Here is an 11,146-nt window from a genome sequence, read left to right on the forward strand (position 1 = left end):
GGGTATAGCCACTGTTTGCTAAAAGAATGATAGGTACACACAAATCTAACAGAAAAAGCTGAAAACTCGAAAGTAGCGATGAACAATACTCAAAGTGAGGAGTCACAGAGTGATAGCCTTTACCAATAGGAAGACCTACTGTTTTCTCAGGACAATGGTCATACAAACACACACAGAAAAAACAAAAACCATAAGCAGGAATAAACAGACTCTGAAATCATAAAAATCCACTACTATGACACCCAATGGCATATTTTACTTTTAATAATATTATTTACATAAATCCTACTGTGTTTTAAAATGTGCACCACTACCTACATCCACATGTAACTGAACATAAAAGCTTTTAATATTACAGTAATAGGTACCTTTAAAAATATGTTTTGTTTTTTAAAAAAAAAAATACCAAAAAAAAGGGAAAAACTTTGTTCTTACTTTATCTGGAATTCTTGACTTGGTGAATTTGTGACGAATCCAATCTGCACAAACAAGAGACTCCATGCTTTTTGTCACAGTCTAAAATGTGATATAAAGTATTAATTTTTTAAAAGTGTCTACGCAGTACATATTGCCACACCCACCAATCTTTAGGTGACAAAAGTCTATACTAATATAACTTATAATTATTAAAGGTTTATTTTAGCTCCCTAGCTGAAGTTAAACACCCCATCCAACCACTAACATATAAAGCTAAAAGCACATAAATAAAGACTTCAAGACCATGGGTTGGTATACTTTTTTGTAAAGGACCAGATTGTAAATATTTCCAGCTCTGGAGCTGTATAGTCTCTACCACCAAGTTCGCTGCCAAGAATTGAGTCTACCATTACAGGGTGAAAGCAGGGCTGGGACAGGAAACACTTCTAATCTTGGTTATGCCACACCAGCTGGGAGACGTGAGACACTTATTTTCTCAAAGGGTCAGTTTCCTCAGCTCTAAAATGGAAATAATCCTGAGCTCTCAGGATTAATCTGAGGTTAACAGAATGCATGTAATGCACCTGACATTACTGTCATCTACTCCCAGTAGCAGGTCTATACCTAGGCTCTGGCCCTTACGAGTAGATGAGGCTGCACTACTGCACTTTTTAAAAGAAAGATGAGAAGGAAATACATGAAAATACTAACACTAATGGTCCCTTAGAGTTTCTCTTCTTTCTGCTTTTCTACATTTTTCTTTCTTTCCTGTTTTTTTTAGAGACAGTCTCACTGTATCACCCTCGGTATAATGCCATGGCGTCACAGCTTACAGTAACTTCCAACTCCTAGGCTTAGGCGATTCTCTTGACTCAGCCTCCAAGTAGCTGGGACTATGGGTGCCCACCACAACGCCCGGCTATTTTTTTGTTGCAGTTTGGTGGGGGCTGGGTTTGAACCTATCACCCTCAGTATATGGGGCCAGCGCCCTACCCACTGAGCCACAGGCGGGGCCCTCTTTCCTTTTTAAAAATTTTTTTTTGATACAGAGTATTATTCTGTCACCCCGGATAGAGTGCTGTGGCATCAGCCTAGGTCCCAGCAACCATAAAATATTGAGCTTGAGCCATCGTCTTGCCTCAGCCTCCCAAGTAGCTGGGACTACAGATGCCCACCACTATGCCTGGCTAATTTAATTTTTTAGTAGAGACAGGGTGTTGCTCTTACTCAGGCTGGTTTCAAACTCCTGAACTCAAGCAATCAGCCTGCCTCAGCCTCCCAGAATGCTAGAATTATGGCATGAGCCACTGTACCCAGTCTGTATTTTTCTAACTTTCTATGATTAAAAATATACTTCTTTCATAATTAAAGGGAAAAAAACCCTAAAAGTTTAAAAAGACTAAGGCAGATTAAAGGGAACTGATAGTAGCCATTTGTTACTGGCAAGTTCTCCAAGTAAAGGTCTTTTTGAATACAAATCTTTAGGGAATAAAACAGCAGATAAATCATAAATAAACAAAGTTAACCCCCAACATTAAACAATTAATATATTAAAGTAGTAATTTATACAATAATTTAATTGCCTATAAAGGTTTGTTTTTGTAATTAGAAAAACATTCATGAAGAGTAGATAGAAAAAGAATAATTCTTGAAAAGAAACACTTACCTGTAGTCTGCCTAATGGCCTCTGAACTACTGTACACAAAATCCCTGCCATAAGTGTGATGATTATTCTCTTTAGAGGCTGCGGGAAGTAGAAAACAGACCTGTCAGTCAAATGTATCTTGGATATGAACAGGTCCACCTTCTCTAATATTAAAAAACTAAGCAGCAAGTTAAATTATGTGGTCTGGAACCCAAAAGAAAACTTGAACTTTTGCTTATTCGTATTTTTAAACTATTCTTAATGTACATGCACTGCTTATATAACCTAAAAAGGTTATGTTTATTTAGTAACACAGAACTACCAGAGCCCTTAATACAAACTTATACCAAGAGCAGAAATATTAGGCTCATGAACCAAATGCATATTTTGCACAAGCTACTTAATTTGTGTTTTAATTTTTCCCCCAGAAAAGAAAGAAAATAATACTTATATTGTAAATGAGTTATTCTATAAACTATAAAGCACCTAAAACAATACCTGGCACCCTGAAACCCTCAATAAATGGTAAATTTTATTATTGTGAAATTGTGAGATTATTACAAAGCTAATACGAATACTCTAACAAACGAAAATAGAGTATGTGCTGTATTTCATTGTCCACCTGATTCTAGCTCACTCAGACATAATCCACCTGATTCTAGCTCACTCAGTCCTGTGAGGTGGACAAAGCATAGAGTTGTGGGCATCAATGTAAGATGTCACCTGAAAAGGAGCAGAACTCAGAGAAATTCCTTAGGAACTGAGCCAACCTAATGCTCAATTATTTTACCATACTTTTTCCTCCCAAATTAAGCATTAAATACTAATCCAACTCATTTAACCTTACACTTTTTTTTTTTTGAGACAGAGCCTCAAGCTGTCCCCCTCAGTAGAGTGCTGTGGCATTACAGCTCACAGCAACCTCCAACTCCTGGGCTCAAGCGAGTCTCCTGCCTCAGCCTCCCAAGTAGCTGGAACCATAGGCGCCTGCCACAACGCCCGGCTATTTTTTGGTTGCAGCTGTTGTTGTTTGGCGGGTCCGGGCTGAATTCGAACCCACCACCTTAGGTGTATGTGGCTGGCGCCTTAGCCAGTTGAGCCTCACACTTTTAAAAATCTTTGCCTTATAACTTAGATTTCAACAAAGCCTCCTTAATTGGCTTCCACTGCAGAGATGACTTGGTGTGTTCAGTGAGCTATGGCCATAGATTTGGCTTCCATTTCAATTCTTCTAACATCTTTTTTCCTTATGAGCAGCAAGTCGTCTTATTAAATCCTGTATTAGATAACATTACTCTGCTCAAAATCTTGCAAAGAGCCAGGTTTCTCATTGCTGGAGCAGGATATACATAAACAAGAGGCAAAGGCTAGAATGATCCATGTATACCAGATTAGAGTTGGAACATATTTAGCTTAATATAGATATGGAGATAAAATGTGTATGTATACATAGGTTAGCCACTGGCTAAGAGGATATAAAAGCAATTAAACCTAGTAGCAATGAACACACCCAGCACCCAGATCTTGGTTTCTTTTGTTTTTTTTTGGAGACAGAATCTCACTTTGTCACCCTCAGTAGAGTGCCATAGTGTCATAGGTCACAGCAACCTCCAACTCTTGGACTCAAGTGATTCTCTTGCCTCAGCTTCCCAAGTAACTAGGACTACAGGCATCCACCACAATGTCTGGCTATTTTTAGAGATCAGGTCTTGCTCTGGCTCAGGCTGATCTCAAATCTGTGAGCTCTGGCAATCCACCCACCTCAGCCTCCCAGAGTGCTAGGATTACAGGTCTGAGCCACTGTGCCCCAGATCTTGGTTTCTAATAGCATTCTCCAATGAAAAGAACCAGGGCTTCTTGGAGAAATTGCTGATCATGTCTATAGCATCCTTTAGTGCTGAAAAGGCTACAAAATAATGGGCGTATTTCAAAGGGACACAGGAGCCAATGAAAGAGCTTCCACAATGGCCAAAGGTGGAACAATTTGAGTAAGAAAATACATAATTAAGTATTGGTTTATAACCCAAAGAATAACCACAAATCCATACTGACATATGTGAATAAATTAATGAGAGCAAAGAAGTAAATATTCCATACAGAAGGATTCAAAATAATTTATGTAGATATTGTCTCCTTAAGAAGGTGGAAATGCTGGGTATGGTGGTTTGCACCCAGTAATCCCAAGTATTTGGGAAACTGAGGGGAGAGGATAGCTTGATGCCAGGAGTTCAAGACCAGCCTGAGCAATATAGCAAGGCTGTCTCTAAAATAAATAAATAAATAAGACAGTGGCTGGGTGGGGTGGCACATACCTGTAATCCTAACACTCTGGGAGGCAGGAGGATTGCTTGACCTCAGAAATTTAAGAACAGCCTGAACAAGAGCAGGACCCCATCTCTAATATTAAAAATAGAAAAATTAGCTGGGTATTGTGGTATGCACCTATAATCCCAGTTACTCAGGAAGGTGAGACAAGAGGATGCTTGAATTCAAGAGTTTAAGGTTGCTGTGAGCTAGGCTGACACTGGGACATTGTAAGCCTAAGCAACAGACGCTGTCTCAAAAAAACCAAAAAACAAAAAAGAAAGTGAAGCAAAACTACTAATCCCGCAAGTGTGGGCTATGCTTGATGACTTGCTCCCAAAGTGTACAATTTAGAAAAAGGGAAAAATAATTTTACATTAGAGAAACTTGGCAAATGCTACCTCAGCCAGGTGACCAATGTTAATTAACACCAAAAGTCAAACTGACAGCATGTACCCTCAATATGATGGGATGAGAATGGCACATCACTGTATGGTCTTCCACCCAAAAACCCATCCCACTCTAAGAGAAAAACATCAGACAAACTGCAATTGGAAGATACTGCACAATATACTTGACCAGTACTTTCTCAGATACCTACCTGCCTCAAAACTGTCAACTGCCTAAAATAAGGAAAGGCTGAGGAACTGTCATCATCACAGTCAAGAGGAACTTGCCTAAGGGGAACATGACCATTAAATGTAATGTAGCCTCATGGATCAGATCCTAGAATAGTAAAAGAAAAGTAGGCAAAAACTAAGGAAATCTGAATAAAGGGCTTTAATGAACAATTTATTGATATTAGTTCAGTTGTGACAAATGTACCGTATATGATGTTGAACAGGGGGGAAACTGGGGGTAACATATATAGCCACTCTGTACTATCTTCACAAGTATTCCAGAAATCTAGAATTATTCAAAAATGAAGTTCATTTATGAAAAAAATTAAAAACGTCCAATGCCTTTCCATTCCATCTCCAATTATATTGTCTTGACCAATCACTAGACAACATGTTCCCCCTTGCTGGCCAAGCACTCCCTTTGACAGGCTATTTCCTCTCCTGGAATACTCCTGATAGTCGCATGACTAATTCCCTTACCTTTTTCAATTTTTGGCTCAAATCTCATCTCAATGAGGTCTACCCTGATCATGTTATTTAACATTTTCATCCACATTATAATTGCCAGCACTTCCAAGGCCTCTTAATCCACTTGATTGTCTTTCCATACACATATGGCATATTAGTTCCATAGGAAAAGAATTTTTTAATTCTTTAAGAATTAAGAATTCCTAAATTCGTCTCAGAACCCGTAGCTCAGCAGCTAGGACACCAGCCACATACACTGAGGCTGGCAGGTTTGCATCCAGCCCCAGCCTGCGAAACAACAATGACAGCTACAACCAAAAAATAGGCGGGTATTGTGGACAGGGCTTGTAGTCCCAGCTACTTGGGAGGCTGAAGCAAGAGAATCACTTATGCCCAAGAGTTCGAGTTTGCTGGGAGCTGGGAAGCCACGGCACTCTACCGAGGGCAACATAATGAGACTCTCAGAAAAAAAAAGAATTCTTAAATTCACAGTTGTATCTCAACTATCGACCTACAGCAGCATGTGCCTCACAGTAGGACCCAAAACACTTTTGCTGAGTGAATGAAGTTTAATTTATAGACTTCAAGAAGGTGTGACAGGTAAAAGTTATGTTTTTAGAAAGAAGGTCTATGTTTCCCAGGCATGCCACTGGCATTCAACTCCTGGACTCAAGTAATATTCCTACCTCAGTCTCTGGATTACAGGGAGCACTAATGTTTCCAACTCAACAGTGTTAATAAAGTAGAAGTTATTCTTAGAACCAAGCAGGGTGGCTCACACCTGTAATTCTAGCACTTTGGGAGGCTGAGATGCGTGGATGGCTTGACCTCAGGAGTTTCAGACAACTCTGTGCAAGAATGAGATCCTGTCTCTAATTAGTAGGGCGTTTGGGTGAGTGCCTGAGTCTACTATAAAAGTTGAAGCAGGATTACTTGAGCCCAAGAGTTTGAAGTTGCTGTGAGCTATGATGACACTATGGCATTCAACCCCAGAGTGAGAGTGAGATTCTGTCTCCAAAAATAAACAAATATACAAAATAAACGTTTTTCTTAATAATTAAGTACATAACTCTAGGATCTTGAAACAATTATACTGACTCCTATCATATGACAGCTTTTCTCCTGCACAGCTGCAAAAATAGAAAAATAGCAGGTTTCATCCTATTTTTCTTTTTTAAAATGTCTGTGAATGTTTATGTATAAAAAGAAAAACTCTAGAAGGATGTCACGTCAGAAAAACGTTAACATACCCCTAGAGAGTAAGCAGGCTTCCAGGACAAGTGTTTTCCTCTTCGCCCACGCCCACACCCTCACTTAAAGTCTCGTAGGTTTCTTGTGTCTTTTCACAATGTGTATGCATGCAACAGTTCTTTTAAAAAGCTTTTCCCCCTAAAGAGACAAATGTATCTAATTTAAAAAGAGGTGAAAACACTACTAAAAATGCAGACCACAGAATTTTCCCTTGCAATAAACAGATCTCTGAAAGCCAAAAATTGAGTCTCTTTTCTCAACTCCTAGTGCCTAAGAAGTAGTAGGCAGCCCTCACAAATGCCTCCTGGCAAAAAAGGCAGAACAAGCAGTTTTGAGTGAGTGGCGACCAAAACCTGGTTGCAAAATTACAGTTTTCAGTAAATTGGCAAATATTGTAGTTGCCAACTCCAGACGGTTTGCATTCTAACATGTAGCAATTTTAAAATACGGCAAATTTGTGTCGGCATTTTAAAAAATTAAGTAACACTAATCCCCATTGGGAATCCTAAATTATGAACTACTCAGAAGCACAGAAAATGCTAAAACAAACTATAATTTCCTTTTCCCATGCCGTCTAGTCTCGGCGGCTCCCAGAGCTCCAAGAGTCGCGGCTCGACAAGTCGCGCAGCCCTGGATCCTTACACTTGGCAAACAGGCTCCAGCCAGCTAATGGCTTTTTGGAACCAATACGATGGGACCGGGGAGACACCCAATTAGGTCGCTTTCAACTTGCCAATTTAGAACCAAATAGGCAAAATCAATCAGCATCTGCAGAGGGTTCCCAGATACATACCCCTAGCTTAATGTCCAATACTTTCGGCCACTCAGTCTCCACTCACCAGCGCCCACCAAACGCTCAACCTGAATTTTGCCACCAAGGGGAAGTGCAACATTCAAACTCTGCCGTCTCAGGGGTCGCGACCTGCGAACTGGGACATTTTGGTTCCGGCGAAGCCTCTTCCACAGAAGGCGGCCGTACAAAGACGGCGCAGGCGCGCGGCTGTCACACGTGACCCCACGCAGACCCGCCCAACTTCAGCTGGGTTTCGGGAAGGTATTCCCGGAATTATGGCGAAGTCCGGCCTGGGGCAGGATCCCGAGAGCGCTAACGCAGTCACTATGCTACAGCGGGCGGTGAAACTAGATGCCGAGTACAAGTATCCGCAGGCTCTGATATGTTACCAAGAAGGGATTGATCTGCTCCTACAAGTTATGAAAGGTGAGCAACGAGCCTTTTACCGGGAGGAGCTGCTACCCACTGTCTGGGATGGAGAGTTAAAAACGATTCTTCCACACGGCGAAGAAGCAGTCACATACAAAATATGCGATAGTTCATTAATAGATTCTTGCCATCAATAAAAGGAGTGTATGCGCACACTGTGCTAGATTGAAAGAGACTTAGAAGACATAAAGGAACTATATATAAAAGGCATTTTTGTATCAGTTCAGAAAGATTGAATATGGATTGGTTACACTAAACTTATTTATTTTGGTAGGCGATGTGATTTTTTTCTAAAACTGTCCTTACTTTTTAGAAATGCAGACTAAACTGTTTTGGGAAAAGATGCTATGATGTCTGTAATTTAATTTTACTTAAGGAAAAAAAGATTGAAGTAAATTTGGCAAACATGCCAACAATTTGTAAAATCTGGGCGATGTATAGTAAAGGTGGTAGTATGCCATTATTCTTACATTCCTGTTTAAACGTTTTCATTAAAAGTTAACAAAAATAAAATCATGTAGCAGTAAAAGAAAAAAGCTTTTTGTTAAATGTATTTACCGAAAGTCAGTGTGAGAAATCTGTAAGATTGTGTTTGGGGACAGTTAGACTTTCCTTTTAGGTAGGTAGTTATTCGATGTTGAGAAGTAACCAGATTTCTTAATGCCCAACACAACCCTTGGCTCATAGAAGACACCCAATAATTATGTACTAAATTGATGAGACCAGCCTCTGCTCCCCAACCCCTGGAACTCTAGCCGTGCCTAACGTCACTCCCTCTGTGCTTTCTAGTTTAAGCTTATTATCATTTGTTACAGAAGCTTTGAGGCAGCAGAGGGCGCCTTTCAAGGTTTGGTGCTTTCTTCAGATCTGTGAACTCCACCTTGGGATGGAGTTGGTGATGGTAACAGTAATGATGACGATGAAGATGATGGCAGCAATAAGCTTAGATATCCTTCATGAGTGCTGAGGAGGCACTGTGCACGGCACCTTAAAAGCATGATCTTGTTTCATCCTTACAATTTCCCTATGAAGTAGGAGTTGATGATAATCTCATTACATCATAGAAAAGTAGTTAGCTTTCAAATTCTGCTGCTAGGAAGTGGTAGACCCAGAGTGGGAGCCCAAGGCCTCAATGACACTATTATACTGCATCCCCAAAGGGAGATAGTGTATAATGTTTGTCAGATGGACCAAGTTCTGTCTACTCTAGTAATTTAAACCAAGAGAATCACAGAAGTTGGGCTGTAACATGTTTCACTGAGCCTGTAGACCTTAAAGAGACAGTGACATGACAGAAACAAGTCCCCAAATGCAAATAACACTACCATAGGGAATAAGTGCCAGGAGAGAGAGACACAAGTAGACAAGTACAATGAGGGCTTAAACAGTTAAAGACCATTTGGGAGCAGAAAAGGAGAAGTGGTATTTGATATGGGCTTTGGGGGAAAAAGTAGAATTTCAAGAGTCAGAAATTAGGCTGAGTACTCCAATTATGTCTGTGCTGTTTTACCAAATAAATGGTTCAGTTTGGTTAAGTGTGTATCTGAAGAGGAAGAATGACAAGAGTAAAGGTAGCCAGGGCTTGGATCACACTGTGGATGGTCTTGACTACGAGGAGATTTTAACTCATTCCATGGGCAAGGAAAACCATTTAGGTTTTTACAAAGGAGTAACATAGAGTTGGATTTCATGGCTTGCCTCTCTTAGGAATATGCTCTTCTCTCAAATATTTGCATGGCATACTCCCCCTCCTCCTTCAGGTCTTTACATAAATACCAACTTTATGCTGAGTTCCAGTGTAAAATTACAGCCACATCCCAGGACTCCCTGCATTCTTTGCTTTACTTTTTTAAATAGCACTTATGACAATCAAATGTCCATGTTTTACCAATTTATTTTATTGTTGTCTTTACTCCTACTTGAATAATAGGAGATGATTATGTCTGATTTATTAACTACTATATCCCAGTGTTTAGAACAAAGTCTGGCATGTAGTTAGTTCTCAATAAATATTTCTTGAATAAATGACTCCATGTGGCAAAGGTGTAAGATATGCACCTGTAGAGATGGAAATCAAGGAGACCAATTAAGGAGCTTCTGTAGGAATTAAGACAAGAGTTGAGTACAACCATTATGGGAAACAGTATGGAGGGTCATCAAAAATTAAAAATGGAACTAACAGATGATCCAACAATTCCCACTATGGGTATATATACAAAGGAAATGAAATCAATATGCCAAAGAGATATCTGCACTCCCATGTTTATTGCAGCACTGTTCACAATAGCCACGATATGGAATCAGCCTAGGTGTTCAACAGCATATGTGTGGATAAACAAAATGTGGCATATATACACAATGGAATTCTATTTGACTATAACAAAGAGCGAAATCCTGTCATTTTAGCATGGATGAACCTAGAGGAAATTATGTGAAGAACACATAAAGACAATTACTATATGATCTCACTCAGATGTAAAACCTAAAAACAGAAAGCAGAATAGTGGTTACCAGAGGCCGGGAAGGGTAGGGGGAGAGGTTGTCAAAGGTATATAGTCACAGACAGGAGGAATAAGTTCTTATGTCCTACTGCACAGTAAGATGACTGTAGTTAATCATGCATTGCATATGTCAAGATAGCTAGAAGAAAGGATTTTGAATGCTTTCATCTTTCATCACAAAGATATAAATATTTGAAGTGATAGATATGCTAATTACCCTGATTCCATCACTATACAGTGTATACATGTATGCAAACATCACATTGTATCTCATTAATATGTACAATTATTGTTGTCAATTGAAATTAAATAAACTTAAAAAGATGAGAGGTCATAAGTGCCTGAATGAACCAGGGAGGTGATATCAATATTGGGACAGGAAAGATGTTGAATTTACTGTTATTGGCATATGACTAGATGTGAGAGTGAAGTTCTAATGGGATTTAAAGGTGGTTGTACAGTTATAAACCTGGAAAACCATGGCATGATGAAGGCTGGGTCTGCTCAAACACTGCCAGCTGATCAAGGATGATGACTAAGAAACAAATGCAACATAATTTAAAACATAGCAGAGTAGCAATTGAAAACATAGCAAAATTGAGGAAAGGTTGTTTTTGTTTAAGACAGAGCCTCAAGCTGTCACCCTGGGTAGAGTGCTGTGGCATCACAGCTCATAGCAACCTCCAACTCCTGGGCTTAAGTGATTCTCTTGCCTCAG

The 11,146-nt window shown here is 39.7% G+C and overlaps 2 protein-coding genes across 3 annotated transcripts in view; one reads left to right on the forward strand and one right to left on the reverse strand.

Annotated features, from left to right (window-relative positions):
* The window catches only part of MRPL30 (mitochondrial ribosomal protein L30), a 13,074-nt gene extending 5,425 nt beyond the window's left edge, over positions 1–7,649 (reverse strand). Inside the window, exons 1-4 of one of the 2 annotated variants that reach the window (XM_023515772.1) lie at positions 7,499–7,649; positions 4,968–5,092; positions 2,084–2,161; positions 436–516 (exon numbers count right to left, since the gene is read on the reverse strand). In XM_023515772.1, coding sequence (XP_023371540.1) covers positions 436–516; positions 2,084–2,134 — 132 coding nt within the window. In that variant the 5' untranslated portion in view covers positions 2,135–2,161; positions 4,968–5,092; positions 7,499–7,649. The remainder of the gene's footprint in view (positions 1–435; positions 517–2,083; positions 2,162–4,967; positions 5,093–7,498) is intronic. The other variant, XM_012807945.2, reaches the window with a different exon arrangement.
* An 81-nt stretch (positions 7,650–7,730) lies between these two features.
* Positions 7,731–11,146, forward strand: part of MITD1 (microtubule interacting and trafficking domain containing 1) — a 13,461-nt gene continuing 10,045 nt past the window's right edge. The window contains exon 1 of the mRNA XM_003794340.2: positions 7,731–7,924. Coding sequence (XP_003794388.1) covers positions 7,774–7,924 — 151 coding nt within the window. The 5' untranslated portion in view covers positions 7,731–7,773. The remainder of the gene's footprint in view (positions 7,925–11,146) is intronic.

The sequence above is a fragment of the Otolemur garnettii genome, unplaced genomic scaffold, assembly GCF_000181295.1.
Source record: "Otolemur garnettii isolate 467f Iridium unplaced genomic scaffold, OtoGar3 scaffold00079, whole genome shotgun sequence".
Classification (NCBI taxonomy): domain Eukaryota; kingdom Metazoa; phylum Chordata; class Mammalia; order Primates; family Galagidae; genus Otolemur; species Otolemur garnettii.